The sequence below is a fragment of the Hydra vulgaris genome, chromosome 02 (assembly GCF_038396675.1).
Source record: "Hydra vulgaris chromosome 02, alternate assembly HydraT2T_AEP".
Classification (NCBI taxonomy): Eukaryota; Metazoa; Cnidaria; class Hydrozoa; order Anthoathecata; family Hydridae; genus Hydra; species Hydra vulgaris.
In genome coordinates, this window is record NC_088921.1 from 36838212 (window position 1) to 36857903 (window position 19692).

The following is a 19692-nucleotide window of genomic DNA, read 5'->3' on the forward strand; positions in this document are numbered from 1 at the left end:
AAATAAGCACTAGTTGAAAAAAAAAAAGTTAGATTGCGGACCCGTTATATATATTTGAAAGATGACATCTTGTATGAGAGTATATTATATATTATTTTAAAACATCAAGAAATACAGTTTCTCTCAATACAAATAATATTATTATATAAGAAATTTTCTCTGGGTTATGGATACCAGCATCATCAGCTTGTAAAATATTACAATAGTTTTAATAAATATTACAAAAATTATTGTAATATTTTACAAGCTGATGATGCTGGTATCCATAACCCAGCGAAATTTCTTATATAATAATATTATTTGTATTGAGAGAAACTGTATTTCTTGATGTTTTAAAATAATATATATATATATATATATACAGTATGCGACAAAAGTGTTTACATGTTTTTGAAAAATATTCTTTTTTAAAATAAATAATTGAAATACATGTTTATATATCAATATATATATACCAAATTAAAGGTAATTCATTGTAGTTTCATGTTTTGAGCCTGAATTTAAATGAATGAGAAGTGTTTATAGCAAGTTATTTATTGAAACAAAATGTCAGATGTAAACAGTTTTGTCGAGATTTATGCTATTATTAATTTTAATGCGAAATTAATACTTTGTGTAGCCTCCACGACTTCTAATGACTGCTGCAATTCTCGCAGGCATGCTACCAATCAACTTCTTGCATTCTTCAACAGTTATCGAACTCCAAACATACTCAACTCGTTCCCATAATTCTTGTCGACTGGCTGCTCTTGTTTCATAATTATAAACTCGATTCTTCACAATAGACCAAAGATTCTCGATCGGGTTAAGATCGGGACTTTGCGCAGGCCACTCTAGAATCTTAAATTTCTTCAAATTTAGGAATTCTAATGTGATTTTTGCCTTGTGCTTTGGATCATTGTCTTGCATAAAAAGTGTCAAACGAATTTGCTTTCGCCATCCTCGTAAACTAGGCAAATAGCCATTGTTTAAAATGTCAATATGTTTCGCGTCCATTATTCCATCAATTTTTATGATTTTACCAACACCAGACGAAGAGAAACATCCCCAAAACAACAACTTTCCGCCGCCATATTTTACTGTTGGAATAAAGTCACGATCAGAAATTCCTTCTCCAGCTTTTTTCTATACATATCGAATGCCATCAGGGCCAATCAAGTTAATCTTGCTTTCGTCTGTCCAAATCACCTTACTCCACTCAGCAAAAGTCCAGTTTTCATACTTCTTTGCAAATTCCAATCGTTGTTTACGATGTTTTGGTGTTAGTAGTGGTTTCTTGATCTTCTTTTTTGCCTTGAATCAAATTCTCTTGAGTTCTCTCTGCACTGTTCAAGTACTTACCACTGTACCTTGAGCATTATTTAATTGTTTCTTTACATTGTGTGCTGATTTTGCTTTATTTGTCATGATTAATCTAGAAATTTTTCTCTGATCTCGAGTAGTGAAAATTTTCTTGCGTCCATTTTTGTTGCATTTCTCCTCTATATCGTTTCGCTTCTTAATTTTATAGACTAAACAATAAGATATATTAAGTTCTCGTCCTATCTCACAAAGAGACAATCCTGATTTAAGCTTCTGAACAGCTAAGTTTTCAATTTCTTTCGACACTTTCTTCATTCTTTCAATTATAATTTTTCTGTTGTTTACATTACGAATTTTAAGTTTAAATAAACCGTTTATTACTAATTGAGATATGTTTTATTTAAACAAATCAAAAATATAGCCACAAAGTATTAATTTCGCATTAAAATTAATAATAGCATAAATCGCGACAAAACTGTTTACATCTGACATTTTGTTTCAATAAATAATTTGCTATAAACACTTCTCATTCATTTAAATTCAGGCTCAAAACATGAAACTACAATGAATTACCTATATTTTGGTATATATATATTGATATATAAACATGTATTTCAATCATTTATTTTAAAAAAGAATATTTTTCAAAAACATGTAAACATATATATATATATATATATATATATATATATATATATATATATATATATATGTATATATATATATATATATATACATATATATATATATATATATATATATATATATGTATATATATATATATATACATATATATATATATATATATATATATATATATGTATATATATATATATATATATATATATATATATATATATATATATATATATATATATATATATATATATATATATATATATATATATATATATATACATATACATATACATATACATATGCATATATATTTAAACAACTTTAAAATTTATTCTACAAAATAGAGTGCTCAATGTTCTTAAAAGAACAGAGCAATTATAAATTAGTAAAAAACCACTTAACAAAATTTTTTTTTTCATTTAACACTTTGTTTCATCAATAAACACTCATCAGAAAATTTCTGATGAGTCTTTATTGATGAAACACAGTGTTAAATGAAAAAAAATATGTACAGTGCCCTACCCAGATGTAATCCCATACCGTTTGGCTGGTATGGCGCCCAAACTAATGAGCCCAAACTAAAAATTACATAAGTTATGAATTTCAATATTAATAAAGTCCAACATTAAAAAAAAGCAAGGAAATCCCTTAAAAAATATTGTTAGCCATACATTACTTTTTAAGACGATAATTATAGTGTAAACTTTTTCAATGTTGCTTACTTATGTTTTTTATATAACTACGGAATTTTATTTAGGTGAATTTAAGTAATGAGTTTTATATTATTAAAAATTAAATTGCATTGTTAGCATATTTTACACCACATTAAGATCTTTTAAACAATAACTATAACATAAATACTAATGAAATCTAAATTCATTATTTTAAAAATATAATATTTCTTTATTATTTATTTCTTAAAAATATTTTATACATAAGATAATAATCTTTTGTTTATTTTATTACAAGTTTTTTGTTGTTCTTTAATGTATTAAATGAACTATATTTATAAATAATTTGTGTACATAAATAAAACTTATGTTGTATGAACTTATCAAGATTTTAAATAAGAAAGGAAAAGATTTTCCATCGCTGAAAAAAGTTCTTTTAAACAAAAAAACTTCTCCTTTAAAAGCAAAAGTACCTATCCTATAATTAATTTAATATAAATATTCTTTGCATAAACATTATCAAAAAACAATTTAAATATTCCAATTCAATCATCTTAATCCCCCTATCATCGTACCTTTTACAACTACCTTAAAGCTGACTGGGACTTATTCTGTGATTTTCTTCGTAATGGCCCTTGGGTAGAAATCTTTCATCTTCCTGCTGACAAATGTGCTTCTTACATAACTTCGTGGATTCAGGCTGGCATGGAATCTTTTATTCCCTCTCAACGATTCCAGGTCTAGCCTCACTCTTCTCCATGGTTTTCCTCACATTGTGCTGCTGCAATTTCCGATTGAAACTGTTACTTCCATATTTATCAGCAAAACAATTTTCCAGAAACAGGCATCTGTTTGCTATTGCTAGAAACTATTGTAAAGAGGTTTTGTCTAACGCCGAAGCTCGCTATTCTCAGGTCATGAAATCTTGTATTTCATCACAAAATATGGCTCTCATGACTTCTGGAGAATTTTTAACAGTATCAATAATAAGGGCAAGTCTGTAATTCCACCACTCTTGTATGGTTCAGACATTGTCACCTCACCTAAACACAAAGCTGAATTGTTTGCTAAGAACTTTTCATCAATATCATCTCTTGATTCCACTAGTTGCGTTCTACCTGATATAGCCATCAAATAGGTTGATCCATTGCTTAACATTTGTATTACTCCAGCTGTATCTAAAGTGATTTCCTGCTTAGACTCTTCTACAACTTGTGGCCTGGACAACATTCCTGTTATAGTCTTGCAGAAGTGTTCTCCCGAGCTGTTGTCTATACTTTCAAAACTATTCAACAAGTGCTTATCAGAGTCTTGTTTTCCAGCCTGCTGGAAAGCGGCATCTGTTATCCCTATTTTCAGAAATTCTGGAGAGCGATCTGATTCATCTAACTATCTTCTCATTAGTTTCTTCCTATCATAAGCAAGGTTTTTGAATCTTTAATTAACAAACACTTAATCTCTTATCTTAAATCTGATAACTTACTTTCTGACCATCAATATAGATTTCGATCTTCTCGTTCTACAGCTGATTTGCTAACAGTAATAACCGATAGGTTTTATTGTGCATTAGATAAAGGTGGAGAGGTTAAGGCCATCGGTCTTGACGTTTCTAAAGCATTTGATAAAGTTTGGCATGCTGATCTTCTTCATAAGCTTTCTTCTGACGGTGTATCTGGTAACATCTTTAAAATTATTGAATCCTTCCTTTCCAATCGTACTATAAAAGTTGTCCTCGATGGACAGCACTCTTCTTCTTATTCTGTAACTTTAGGGGTTCCTCAAGGTTCAATTTTTGGCCCTTTTTATTCTTGTCATGATAAATTAGCATCTGCTAAGGTTGCATCTCTTTATTGAGCTCGTCACTTTCTTACTTCGGATTCTATTCTCTATCTCTATAAATCTCAAATCCGGCCTTGTATGGAATACTGTTGCCATATCTGGGGTGGATCTTCTAATGAGGCCCTTTCTCTTTTAGACAAAGTGCAAAAACGCATTGTAAACATAGTTGGACCTGCTCTTGCAGCCAACCTCCAACCATTATCACATCATCGTAATGTTGCTTCTCTTTCTCTTTTCTACAAATACTATAATGGGCACTGCTCTAAAGAGCTAGCGTCTCTTGTGCCATCTACTAAAATTCATTCAATTAAGTCTCATCCTTTTTCTGTTACTGTTCCTAAGTGTTCCAAAAACTCTTATTCCTCTAGTTTTTTTTCTCGAACATCAGTTCTTTGGAATTCGCTTCCTACATCTTGTTTTCCTGATTCATATAATTTGCAATCCTTTAAGTCGTCTGTCTGTTGTTATCTTGCTCTACAATCTTCATCTTTTCTCTTCCAGTAACTTCCATCTCTAATTAGTGGTTGCTTGCAGCCTTGTTGGAAGCGAAATTGTTAAAAAAAAAAAAAATTGGTTAAAGTTTTTGTTAAACATAAAATGCTAAAATGTAGGTGAAATCGCCGTTTGGCATGTAAAATGTGTACAACTAAACGCTTCATAACTAGGCCGGAATTTAAATATCTGCCCATTAGGCTCAAGATGTATTATAGACGTTTAAAAATGACTTTTGATCACAAGGTAAAACAGACCGCTTTAAAAACCATTAACAGTAGGAGTGTTTTATATACATAAAATACACAATAAAGAAAAAAAATAAGAGTAACCTTTTTTTTTCCCTTTTTTTATATATATATATCAGTGCCAAACCCAAATCGCTGTGTATGACACTGATATATATATATAGAGAGAGAGAGAGAGAGAGAGGAGAGAAGAAAAGAGAAGAGAATGGAAAAGAACAGAGTTTCTTTTCCATTCTCTTCTCTTTTCTTCTTTTCTTTACTTTATTTTCAAAAATCTTCTCTTTTCTTTACTTTATTTTCAAAAATGAAAATAAAGTAAAGAAAAACAGAAAAATCAGAAAAAAAGGCACAAAAAATTCAAACACTGAGAAAGATCCACCAAGCTTAACACCTTTAGTAGATGAGTTTTCTTACCTTATGTATAGCTTTAATGGGTTAACAGAAGAAAAGACTAAAGACTGGCTTTTACTACCACTGTAGTACTCAATCTTTTTTTAAAGTTTTTGAAAAATATGCTAATAGCCTTATAGTTGTCAATGATCATTTTGAAAAGGAGACTGGGTATGATGTGGACATGATGTAGCAATATGTTCATTGTTGCAACAACGAAGATGAAAAACAGAATAGACTGCTATCTGTGGACAAAGTTCGATCTGCCTTCAGGATGTCCAGGAAAAGCTCTACTTGTCTTAGCATAAAAATACTGTCAGATAGTCTTACCTCCTTAACAAAGAAACAAAACACAGAAAGTAACATAATATATTAAATAAATATTAGAAGAAAAATGAAACTTCAAGAACATGTTTAAATATTTAAAATAAGTTGTTTTTAATAAATAAAACTGTACTGAAAACTTAAGAGCATATTTTTTCCAGTACAAATGTTAAACATGCATAAAACTTTATTCTGGTTTTGATTTTTTTAAACTTACAATGAATCTCAACAAAAATGTTTTAATTTAATCTTTATAATAATTGTATAAGTAACACTGCATCGTGTCATAACCAAATGTTAGCTAATTAAAAATGTAATTTATGCTTTTTTAGGGGAGAAAAAAAATCCATAATATTTTCATTAAAAGTTCAAATATTCATCTATGCCCTACAAAAAATACGTTTTAAAATAATTATCCTTGCTTTGTCTTCAAGACACCTACAATACGCCGTTTTTGGTTAGTTTAACATATTTGCTTCAACACTAGAGGGTTTGCTTTTTTCTGAAGACCCCTTATATTGAATTTGAGAGTCCGGAATGTAAAAAATGATTCTTTTTACAACAAGTTGCGTCACTTTTAATTACTTAGACTTTCGTAAATAACATTTCCGTTGTCTTAAAGCCAAAAGCATTAAATTAATTACGAATGAATTATTTTACCACAAAAACACAAACTTTTTGATAAAAATTGACTTAAATAGACCAACGTACATACATCGACTGACTTAAATAGGTATTGAGAACCAATGTACATACATTGAGACCAATGTACATACATCGAGGACAGGAGACCAATGTACATGCATCGACTGACTTAAAAGGTAAAACATGCAAAGAGCATACTTACTTAAATAGGTAGAACATGCAAAGAGTGCCGCTACATCAACTCAAAGACTCTGCATCAATGTATGTATACTCCTCGCATGTTTTACCTAATTAAATCAGTCAATGTATGTACACTCCTCATGTTCTAGCATTTTCTAAACTCATTCACTCTTTCATGTTCTTTCACTCTTTCATGTTCTAAAGTCAGCCAATAAAACAAATAAAATGGAAAAAAAACAGTATGTTTGATCATTCTCTAACTCACTAAAGTAACTCCTACAAGGTTTAGAAGAATGGTTTTGGTCATTATCTTCTTGAAAAATAATGGCTTCCCATTCAACTTTCAGAAGATATTGCATGACTTTTTAAAATTAGTTCCTCTTTTTTAACCATGTCATCTGTGGTATTCCCACCAAAACAGCTCTAACCAATAGCACTAACCCCTTTCTTTAGACAACAATCTTCTATTCTTTCTTTAGAAACAATCTTCTATTGGAACCAAAGATTGGAAAAAAAAACTTGCTTACAGTCATTGATGGTCCATTTTTTGATTAGTTTTAGCCACTTGAGTCTTTTTTTGTTGTTCTTTTTCCGCCTTTTTTTTATATTTCTCACAGCTATTCTGCCATCATTATTGATATCTATACTTTTATTTGGTCTAAAATTAAAATAGATGATCGATTTCAGGATAAAGAATGTGGAAATATAATTAACTCAAAGTTCTTATTTTTATGACTTAGCATTTTACAGATGGAATCCTTATATGTTATGTTTATAATATCTATAAAATGTTTTATTTTGTATTTTAAAAAATTAGAAAAGAATTAAAAAAAGTTAATATGGGCAATAAGGATTTAAACAACGGCAATGCATTTCAGAAATGCTGCGAACTAACCATTTCAACCATTAAGATGTATTATTTAACAAATATTTTAACACTGTTTAGTAAACAAAAGACTTTATAAAACAGCAAATAAATGCTATTAATCAAAATTAGGAAGATGTTGCCGCAATGCAAATATTTAATTAAAAGTAAAAATTGTAAAACTTGATTTATGCTTTAATATTACATAATTTAAAGTTTACATAAGTTAGATATTTGCATACATTTTCTTTCAAATTTTCTGATACAAAAAGTACTGTGACTCTTTCTTGCCATTAGCTCGGTTGTATTGTCTGCCGTGACTTCCGTGTCAAACACTCACAAATAAGTAATGGCAGCAGGGGCAGCATTAAATTCAGTGTTAAAATAATATATGAATACTAGCTGTCATGACCCGTAAAATACGGGTCTTGGTATACCTATCAACCTTATACCTTGTGTATAAGGTATAAGGTTGTGGTATACCTTGGTATATTTATCAACGAGTTGGATATCAGTACCAGTCTAAATAATATTAAGAATACCTGCTTGAAATGTGTTAATTAATTACCATTGGTATAAAAAGTTTCAAAAAACATGAGTTGACTTAAATATGTGGAATAACGAACTTGCCATGACCTGTATAATTATTACTGAATATTAATATTACTGATCATGGTAAATTTATTCCACACCTACCATTTTAATAATTTCGCTTTATTTCAATAATTTTTAAAAAAGAGTAAAAAAAAAGTTAACGGTTAACTTTCAATACTTTACAACTTCTGTAAACTTTTATTAAAAAAAAAAAAAAGCGGGGACAAACCATATTATTTTTTTCTTTAATAAGTTTCTATTTTTTTTTTTCGGCCTACCTGCAGTTTATTAGGACTCTTGACCTGTTAATTTTAAAGAGAATTAGAGTTTTCATGTAAAATCTTTTTTCTATAAAAAAGTTGTCTTTTTAATGCGTACACTTAATCTATTACTAAGCATATTAAAACCTTAAACTCTATCATGACATATGTGCAACGAATTTCTAACGGAATTTTCATGCTTTTAGAAATTTTAAAAACTTTTTAAAAAATTCTCTCCCTTTCATTTGTTATAGTATATAATATCTTTGTATATTGTACACCCAGATCAAGGGTGCCACAAGTCAAAAAATGTTAAACTGAGAAAATCAGGGTTAAAATTCTTGGTGTGAGAATTATGTAGACAAACCGGTACATTTCATAATATTTCAACTTTTAAATATCATGAAGTTGTAGAACAAACTCTTATTTAATGAAAAAATACTAAACAGGGGCACTTAAATACCAATTTATTACGTAATAACGGTTTTTGTTAGAACTATCAGACATGTGGCAGTTTTATTCCACTATGGCATTACAATAGTCAGAGTTGCTTTATGTCAATGTATGCATACGTCAGAGTGCCATTTGTCAAAATCTGGCACTGTAATCTTTGGCAATTTTCTGTAATAATCATTGCTACAGTACTAGAACTAGAGTGCCATATTTTAAAATAATCTACTTTTCAGAAAAATATACCCAGTATTAAGAAATAATTCCTAATATTTTTTCATGACACATTTCTCCATGTATGTATCCATACAAATCTTACTGTGCACCAAAGAAATTATTTTATTTATAAGATTATACCACTTTCTCATCCCATAAAAGTAACAGACTTATAGATTGTGTAACCAGCCAGTAATGCACAACACTTTAACCTCACATTGGGGTATAATAGAATGTATTTGGGCAGCCAGTTTGTACTTCTATAAATAACTTTAATAAATAAGAAAAAAACATACATTTTATTCCAATTTTTTATTATCATTTTTGCAACCATTTTAATTACTTATCAGTTGCGGGTGGCAGCTGGCTAACAGTGACAAGGAACAGAGAGCAGTTGTGAATAATTTGGGTGGCCTAGGTTCAGCAGTGGAAGGATACAGGCTGACTAAACAATCAATCATTTAAACTTTCGTCCTCTGAATGGCATCAACAGTTTCACCCGACCTTAGGTTATCAAAAAAATAGTGATACTGCTCTGGAATCAAACCTGCCTTGCATAAAGACACAAGGTCTTTTTTTTGTCACTGGTTATAGGGTGGGTGATTCCTTGAGGATAAGACTTCTTGATATCTAATATATCCGACCTGCATAATGACATGGATTTTTTTACAATAACTTTTTTCCACGCACTCTCATCATTGAATGATGTTTTATAGTGGAACTCGCCAAGACTTGTAAGTTCCACACGAATTTTCTTGATATATACCCATAAGACCTTTTCTTTTTCATTATTAATATTAAAGTTTGTGTCTATCTGCTGGCACGGGTCCTTCATGTCCATTATAGTGCTTGTGAACAGTTCCTCCACAATGTAGGGCTTTCCCCTTTTTTTGGATGTCTTTATCACAGACACCCATTGTGGAGAAATATAATTTGGGCCAGACTTCAAGCATCTTTTTTTTTCTTTTTCAATTGTTGAGTGCATGGAATCGCCTTCATTTTCCCCATGATCAACAGCAAAAAAGTTATTTTGTATGCTATGTACATGCAATTTTTGTACTGCATAGATGTACATAGCCAACGTAAATTTATTTTTTTGTTGTCCAGTTTTGTTGGGCAGTTGTCACTGTAAAAAACCACATCCTTGTCAATGCAGTGATTCTTTAGAAACTTTAAAACGCAAGTGGCTATCTCATTCACACCCCTTTTTCCCGATAGTTATATCCCGGAAAAAGCAGTAACTGTGATATATCACCACATGGAGGAGACAGGATGGCTTGTAGGTCTTAGCATATGGCTATTATAGACCCGTCTTTGGATCTCAGCACTTCCCTTTCCTTCTCCAGTCTACAAAGATTTTTGTGTTCATTATGCTCGTCATATTGCTGTTGCAAGACAGTTTTATCTGCATATTGCCTGATATTAGTATATTGCCTGCTAAATTGCTTTTGAATATAATGTCATTTGATTTTTGGGAAAGAGAGGATGTGACTCCGAATACAATTTTTTACGTCATCAGACGCTGCTGTATGATTGGAGTGACATCTTTTCTTATTCATCTCCAAAGCTCCAGAACAAATTTTGTGATTGAGCTTCTAATTATTCTATCTCCTATGTCTAAGGTAGCCATAAACATTTTTTTGCACACCCTTATACGTACATCGTTTTTTGTCAAAATATATTTATAATTGTCCCCTCTATTTGAGTTATAATTGTCCCCTCTATTTGAGTTATGTACTTTATACTTGTACCAAGGGGACACTTTCTCCATATGACGGTTAATAAAAATCCTTTGGAAATTTATATTTCTGACATGCAAAAACTCCTTCAAAATTTTTAGTCTCTCGTCCATATACAGGTTGTTGCTGCACACCAACCTGCAGCGTGTATCACAGCTTTCCTTGAGATATCTGGCAGGCTTTATCTTCCCAGTCGTCGCTTAATATTGTTCGCCAGCAAACATTTTTAATCTACATATATTGATTTTCCATGTCTCTGGCTTTTTGAGTCTTGCTCTGGTTGGTCCTGAAAGAAGTTTATAATAAAACCTTAGTTAAAGAAAAATTAAAACACATTTTTTTTGTAAAAATATGTCTATATAATATTATGTACCTGAGTTTGTAGATGGCTTAGCATTAGCACCTTGGATTGAGGCCACTGCATCAATTTCCAATGGTTCATCCTCAAGTTCAGGAACAATTTGTAAACATAGATAAATCATTAACATCCAAAAAAACTTTTTTTGATAAAATATTTAAAAGTAGTTGATAAACGCATGACAAAATAATATATCTTCAATCTCATGCAAATTAGAAGATTCCACTGCATAGACAGCCTGTTCTCCAACACACTCCATAATCTGTAAACAAAATCTATGCATTAACATTGAGGGAAATAAAATAAAATATTGAAAAGCACACGAGAGCAAACTATACATACTTCATTCTCTTTCAAATTGGAAGTCTCTACTACATAGACTCCTTGTTCTCCAATGCTCTCCACATCCTGTGAACAAAGTTATGCATGAATATCGAAACACATTTATTTAACAAATATTGATAAATACATACTTGGTTTTTTTGCAAATTGGAAGTCTCTAGCATGTAGACAGCCTGTTCTTCAACGCCCTCCATAATCTGTAAACATTGAATAATGAATCCTTACTCAAAAAGTACTTTGTTGAATCGATATTTGATCTGATTTAATGGATATAATATCAGTGATTTCTGAATCCTTGATCTTTTATAAATACATATTTACCATCAAAATGAAGATGCATCTTTCTGGCCTAACGTAGAATAGTTAAACGACACCTCATCAACTTTTAGTTATATGAAAAGAAAGTTTTCAATTGTATTTCTATATTGAACAAACACGTCATCTGATTAATCTAAAAAAAGTAATTGAGTTAAAAAAGGAAAAAAATACACATGTATTACTTGGAAATCAATTTATTTATACATAATAACAAAACAAAATATATATGAAGAAAAGTATATATTTACAAAAAAAATTTAAATAAATTTGCATCATCAGTTACTAATTGGTAGATTAACCAACTGCAAAAATACTAATTATAGATGCAGTGTATTTTTTTTCCCACCACCCTCTCTCCTCATACTTTACTTTCTACAGGATCAATACTCTATATTAAAAAAAAAAAGAAAGAGAGGGAGGGAAGAGCTTTTGCCCTAAATTCAAGCCCAAACCTTATGTGCCTTATGATATGTGGGCCCTCTATTCGATATGCAATAAACTGAAAAAGCATTGTAAGATATGTCTAAAATGAAAAAAAATTAGGACATGATAAAAGAAGTAAGAGCATTAAAGATTAACACTACAAACCAATTTACCTGTTGCTGATGCTTTTTCTAAAGCATTGTTAAAAATAGTCAAAATGGGTCAGGGTAACAAAATCAGTTTTTGCCATGTCTAATAACATCTGTCCAACAACATCTGAAAATTCATTGATGTCTAATAACATCTGTCCAACAACATCTGAAATTTCATTAGTGTCTAATAACATTTGTGCAAAAATTAATATGAATATTACAGATGTAGTTACATTTTATCAAAGTGTAATAACATCTGTGCAACTACATCTATGGATTCTAAAGATGTTGTTACATCTTTTGAATTACCAAAGTGTAATAACATCTTTGCAATTACATCTGTAGATTTTAAAATTAAGTTATTCTTAAGATGAATTAACTAATTATGCATTATTTTAACCAGATGTAGTTGCATATAGGGTTTATTTCAGATGTAACTACATCTCAAGAAAATTTTTCTAGATGTTATTGCACTCGAAGAAAAATTACCAGATTTAGTTACATCTTTCTAAAAATGTTGTTAGGGGTCGTTGAGTTTTCAGATGATATTGGACAGATGTAAAAGAAAAATACAGATGATGTTGGACTACTCCACAGATGTTGTTGGACAGATGTAGTAATCTTTTACCATCAAAATCTGTAAAAAAAGACATTTATTACAAAGACAATTAGCTATTACACAAAATAATAAAAACAATAGCCAGGACTCAAACCAACGGTCAGACATCGCCGCCCCTCGGACCATTCTTGAAGACTGCTAGAGGAGGGCAACAAAAAATTTTGATTTATTTATTAAAAATTAACAATGGTTGGTTGCCCCCATAAATCAGATCTCAAAAACAGTCCGGGGGCAGCGATGAGCGATCATTAAATTGAGCCCTGAATAGCTATCGATGCAAACAAATTTTGTAATTTGATCAGAAAATAAAACTATTCTTACCTTGATTGGGATAAACTAATTTCTTTTCAAACTATTAGCTAATGATCATCATAGTAAATTTTAAATAATTAAAGTTTACTAAGTTAAAAGCATATTTTAACAGTAGGCAAATTAAACATGATAATTGGTAGAACACCAAAGTAGAACTAAAGAAATAAAATAACAACTAAGTTTGCTACACAATGCATATTATACCTATTGAGTTCTCTTCTATCCTGATTTTTTATTTTTATTACAATTTTTTTCAGCTCGCCTAGACTCATCTTTTTCATTTCGATGACGAATTATCTCAGCACATTTATAAAATACAATTTTATTTTTGTAATCATTGTTTAATGACATACCTCGTAATAAATGTTTAACAACTTTAAAAAAAACCAAACGATCAAACGATCTGGTTTTTTATATTATAAAAGCAAACCGATTTTCTTTAAAATAAGGTATTAAATGATTTTGTTCTTTAACATGCAACATAGGGTTGACCGTATGAGATGCAAGGGTTTTAGAGATAAACCCTAACTTTATGAAGAGTTTGACGTATTGACCTTTGAAAAGAGTGTCGCACAGTGACTCAAAACAACAAAAGAATGGTAATAAACCCCTCACAACTTTTCTCTAAATTAAGTGCCCTTTTTTAAATAATATTAAATTGCAATAATTTTTAATTTCAAAAGTATAAATAATTTTTTAATAAAATTTTTATTTTGTACTTTATAGTAAAAAGAAGTGAAAAAATTTGTTATTATTTTCAAAAAAATCTGAAAAATGTGAGATTTTTATTTAACTAAAAAAGAGTAGTTTTAATTTAAATAAAAGTGTAGATTTATTTTGAAGATAATCTTTTGGCTCTATATATTTCAAATTTACTAAAAAGAAAAAAAAGTCTGATTTTTTTGTTTAAGTTTAAAGACTTTTTGAAAAAAAAGGCAGCAAGTAATTGTATTTTTTTGGTTTATATATCAGCTAAAAAAATGTTCCACCGAGTTCCATAAATATATATTTTTTTTCTAGTTAATTAACATTTCTACTTTTAAAATATAAAGAGATTACTGCGGTCTCCGGCGGTATTGGAAGTTATAAAAGAAATACAAATGTTGTTAAACACTTAAAAATCTTGTTTTCCGCCATTTTTGAAAGTATTTTGTTATAATCAAAACGAATGAAAATGGCGGAAACTTAAATTTTAATTTTTTACTTGTAATACTTGCTCTAACATAGTTTTTAAATCATAAATATTAAATATAGTTTTAAAAAACGTGCTTTTGTCATTATATACTATTTAAAAATTTGTTAAAATATTTATTGACAATTTTAAAGAAAGATTTATTATTCGATAAGTACAACATGTTTGAAAAAGCTTAACTGAACAACTTTATTATTTCCTGTAATATAAAGTTAACTTGTGACAATGTGACAATTGAATGTGACAATATCAAAATAAAATTTTAAACAGTGTAAAGTAAAAGAATATATAATGTAATTTAAAATGTTTCTGATATATTAGTTTTATTATATTGATGGTTCTTAAAAACAATAGCAATGAAAAGATTAGATCTTATCCCAAATATACGTGAATTAGGAGTGGATAAATGAAGATTATGGAAGGATTTACTTAATGAAATAAAAAGTACTGAAAAAATTCGCAAAGAAAACTTAAATAAAGTAAAGGTTGCCATTATAAAAAACAATATTTCTAATGTTTTAGAGATTGAAAAAGTTGAGGAAACTTTGGATAAAACTTTTCCCATTAATATGAGTGTAGTGGAAGCTCTTGCGTTAAAAATGAACACAAAAACTCAGCTTTTGTACACAATGTGCATATTTATCCTACCTTGCACGATATTTTCGAGGAAAAATTGAAATGCTATACTGAGGAATATACACTTTTCTGAAATTTCTGCAAAGTGTACTCTTCAAAAAATGTTAGATCACTCTGTGAGTAGAATAACTGAAATGATTGATATGCCTAATTGTGGTCAAGGTAACAAATTATTTGGAGTTTTATATGGAAAGATTGGTTTTGATGGAGCATCAAGCCAAAGTATTTATAAACAGAAATACGAGACAAGCAACACAAGTATAGAACTTAAAAGTGACGAAAATCTTTTTAGTACAGCTTTTGTGCCTCTATTGCTCAAAGTAGAAGATGGCAAAATTTGGAAAAATGGAAATCCTTCAAGTTGTCACTTTCGTAGACCTCTTCATCTACAATATAAAAAAGAGAGTCCAATTTTATCAAAAGAAGAAGAATCAGATCTAAAAAATCAAATAAATACCTTAACGACGTTTCGACGTTTCGTTTTTGATATTGCAGGAAGAAAGGTGACCTTTAATATCAGCTATAGAGTTGATCTTACAATGTTTGATAATAAAGTAGTTAACGCACTTACAGAGACAAAATACACTCAATCCTGCAATGTGTGCGATGCTAAACCCAACGAAATGAACAATATTGATTTATTAAAAGCAAAAACTGAAAATGAGTCAGCCTTGGGGCGCGGAATTTCAGCTTTGCATTGCTGGATAAAGTGCTTGGAATTTATTATTCATTTGAGTTATAAAATTGAAATTAAAAAATATAAGCCAAAAACAATAAAGGAAAAATTAGCTGTAGACTTAAAAAAAAAGAGAGATTCAGGTACTCTTCAGAGAATGGTTAAGCCTATATATGTGGTCATGCCTAAAACTGGGTCTGGAAATACCAATGACGGCAATACTGCCAGAAGAGCCTTTAAAAATAGTGAAGTTTTTTCTGAAATTACTAAAGTTGGTAATGATATAATTGAAAGATTGCATAAATAATCTCATAACCATATCTTGTGGATATCCTATTAATATCAATGAATTAGATTTATACTGCACTGAAACAGCTAAACGTATAGTGAGTTTGTACGACTGGTATGTTATGCCTTCTACTGTACATAAACTGCTACTGTATAGTTCTTCTATATCACATAAATTACCATTGCCAATTGGAGTATATTCGGAAGATGCATTAGAGAGTTTAAATAAAGAGATAAGAAATTCTAGACTTAAAATTCTAGGCAAAAATATCAAGGTTAAATACAATGATAAATCAGATGCACTACCTTCTAGTAAAATCAAATCCAAAAGTATCCAGCATATCTATTAGAAAACATAAGAGCTATCGGAAAAAACCCTTACCAGACAAAGTTATTAAATTAATTGTAATGTAAATAATAAAATAAATGTAACAAAACATAGTTTTACTATATTATATTTTCTCCATTTATCAACATCTTTTAAAAAACTTTTTTTTTAAAATATCAAGTAGAATAATATATCAAGATAATGTGTTTGTCTTGAAGATTCTAAAACTTAAAGAAAAGTTTTTTTGTACGCGTATAGTCGTCACCTTTGATGCGCTCATACACGGGTTTACGCGTTGAAGCTGCGCGTAAAAAAAAATCATCGACAAATTTGAAATCTTTGACCCAAAAAATATTATTTTGATATATAACATTATTTATTTACTATTTATGTCAAACTTTATTTAATTTTTGCCGTGTTTTGATCGTCTTGAGTCACTGTGCGTCGTCTTCTAGAGTCATCGTCTTCTAATTTTTAAAAATAAAAATTTTAGATTCATACTTTAAATACAATTGACAAAGGACTTGAATTGTGTTATTATTAAAATGCATGAATTATATAGAATAACCTGACTTTAAAAGTTTCTATACTAATTTAAAAATAACAAAAGGTTCACCCTTTACTACAGAAGTCATCAAGTTAAAAAGTTTTCGATCTTATTACTAATTAAGATGATGAAGCAAAGTTTTCCATCTTATTACTGATTAAGCAGATATTAACAGATTATATAGATTTAAGAATACTTCATTGCGTGGTCAAAAATATAAAGAGAAATATTAAAAGGCCAAGCATACTAAATCTTATTTATAAAACTCCATGTAAATGCGCACGAAAGAGTAACAACAGCAGCGTTAAGTTGAGCAATAATATATAGTGATTGTATGATAGGATAGGATAATAGTGATTTTATGTTTTACGCGACGGCGTGATTTTTCCACGAGGTTCTAGTATTATCACTAGAATTCACAGCCTAATTGGTTCTAATATATTAAGTCGCTACTTTAAGTCTAATAGACTAAATTTGTTATTAACGTTGTAATTAATTTTTGAATTAACAAAAAATTAATTTTAAAATAAATCAAACATTATTTATAACTATAACAGTCGTCAAAATTTTAAAATGTAATTTGTTGCACTTGTGGATATTTACCAGAAAAGACTTAGATCGACTTTAAACTTTGAATTGTTAAGTATAATTTAATATTTTATAATTATAACTTTATACTATTTTTTTTTTCTTGATTTGAGACGAACTATTCACCTTTATTTTTATTTAAATTTCTTTATTTTTTATTTTCTTATCTTTTAGATAAAATTGATTATCACTCTTCTGATGGATCTTGGTATGTTCAAACTCTTTGCCATATTTTAAAAGAACATTCAATCAGGATGTCACTTACTGATATGCTACAAAAGCTCAGTAATAAGATATCTAAAATAGTTGCAAAAACTAATGGAGAAGTTTCAGTTGAGGAGATATTATCAATACATAGTAATACTTTAAAAAAGCACTTGTATTTTAAGCCAAGAGGAATATACATTGACAAAACTTTTAAAAACATGAGTATAGATGATAAAAAATCTTCATGCACTTGATTTGTTTTAGTATCTTAATGTTTTCTTTTTTAATTTTTTAAAAATTAATTAAATTATAAAAAACTTTTTATACGTTTATAGAAATATATTTATTTTTATGTTTTCTTACCATAGATTAATTTTAAACTTTAAAAAATGCAGTAACACCTACAAACCAATAACACCTACTAAGCAATAACACCCACAAACCAATAACGTCTACAAAACAATAACATTTATAAAACAATAGCATCTACAAAACAATAACATCCACAAACCAATAACATCTACATAACAATAACATATACAAAACAATATCAACTACAAACCGATATGAGCACTTACAAAATGATGATAATATTCAGGCGCGATTCTAGAAATAAAATGAGGGGGTGGTGGTGCAAGTCTTTAAAAACTGCTTTCCTAAAAAAAAATCCTTTAACTGAAGTGTGCCAAATGCCGACTATATTCCTTAAAAAACCGGCCATAAGTTGAAATTATCTTTATTTGCGAAATGGGGGGTGCGCCTCATCCTCCTTAAAATCGCTTTTGATAACACTTAATAATATAATAACACCTGCAATACCAGTAGACTGACATAAGGTAGAGTCAGTTCAGAGGCGGGTGCAGCATTTTTTGATGTTTGAGCTAACTTACAGACATGGAGAAAACTCCAAACATTAATATGTTTATACTTATACAAGTAAGGATTCTTTACAAAATATTGAGATGATTTAACCCTGAGAACAAAAGTCCTAAAATTTTGGAAACAACTGTTCCAATTGTGAGAGCAACAAGTTAATAAGATGTTTTATTTTTTTTTATTCTCGACTAAACTTATATTTAATTAATAAACTTTAAATTTCATTTAACAATCGCTTGGCGTTCAAAAATTGACTATATAAAGTTTAAACCCCCTCAATTACAGGGGATTACAAGTTTTATAAGATAATTTTTGCCAAGAGGTTATATAAAATTTAAGAGATTCTTATATGAAATTTAAATTAAAAAAATGAAATTTTTCCTGATTCTAACAATATATTTAAAAACTTTCTTCACCTGGGCCTGAAAAGAATCGTGTTTTGGGTGAATGCCCAGGAATTTTATTGTTCAAGTAAAGTTAAATCTTCTGCAAACGTTATAAACAAAACTGTTTGCAAACATTTATGAACAAATTCATAACCTCCTCGTTTAGATTGGTGTGGAATCAGCATGGTCATAACTTTCGAATACTAAAAGATAATTAAGTGAAATTTAAAACTTGTTGATAAACTTAAATTTAGTAGAAGATGGTTAAATAAACAACTTGGTTAACTCATTGCCCTCATATAAGAGCTAGAGGGGTATACTTTTTTTGGGTATTTTTGTTCCCAGATTCCAATCACCGCGATTATTTTTAAAGCATTTTTATCTAACATAAACATGAAAATACTTTATTTTGGAGTTTTCACAATGCCTTGAAATATCATAACTAAAACATCAATAAAGTCTGGATTCACCACTGCCTTAAATGCTAAACTGAAAATGATAAACCAAAAATTTTTTTTGTTTATTATCAGAAAATATTTTCTGATTTTAATAATATATTAAAAACTTTTATCACCAAGGTCCTGAAAGAA

At 29.3% G+C, this 19692-nt stretch overlaps 1 protein-coding gene across 1 annotated transcript in view; it reads left to right on the forward strand.

Moving 5' to 3' along the window:
• LOC100203004 (caspase-8) overlaps nt 1-18202 on the forward strand; it is a 38816-nt gene extending 20614 nt beyond the window's left edge. Inside the window, exon 4 of the mRNA XM_065790772.1 lies at nt 17808-18202. Coding sequence (XP_065646844.1) covers nt 17808-18094 — 287 coding nt within the window. The 3' untranslated portion in view covers nt 18095-18202. The remainder of the gene's footprint in view (nt 1-17807) is intronic.
• Nucleotides 18203-19692: the final 1490 nt, after the last annotated feature.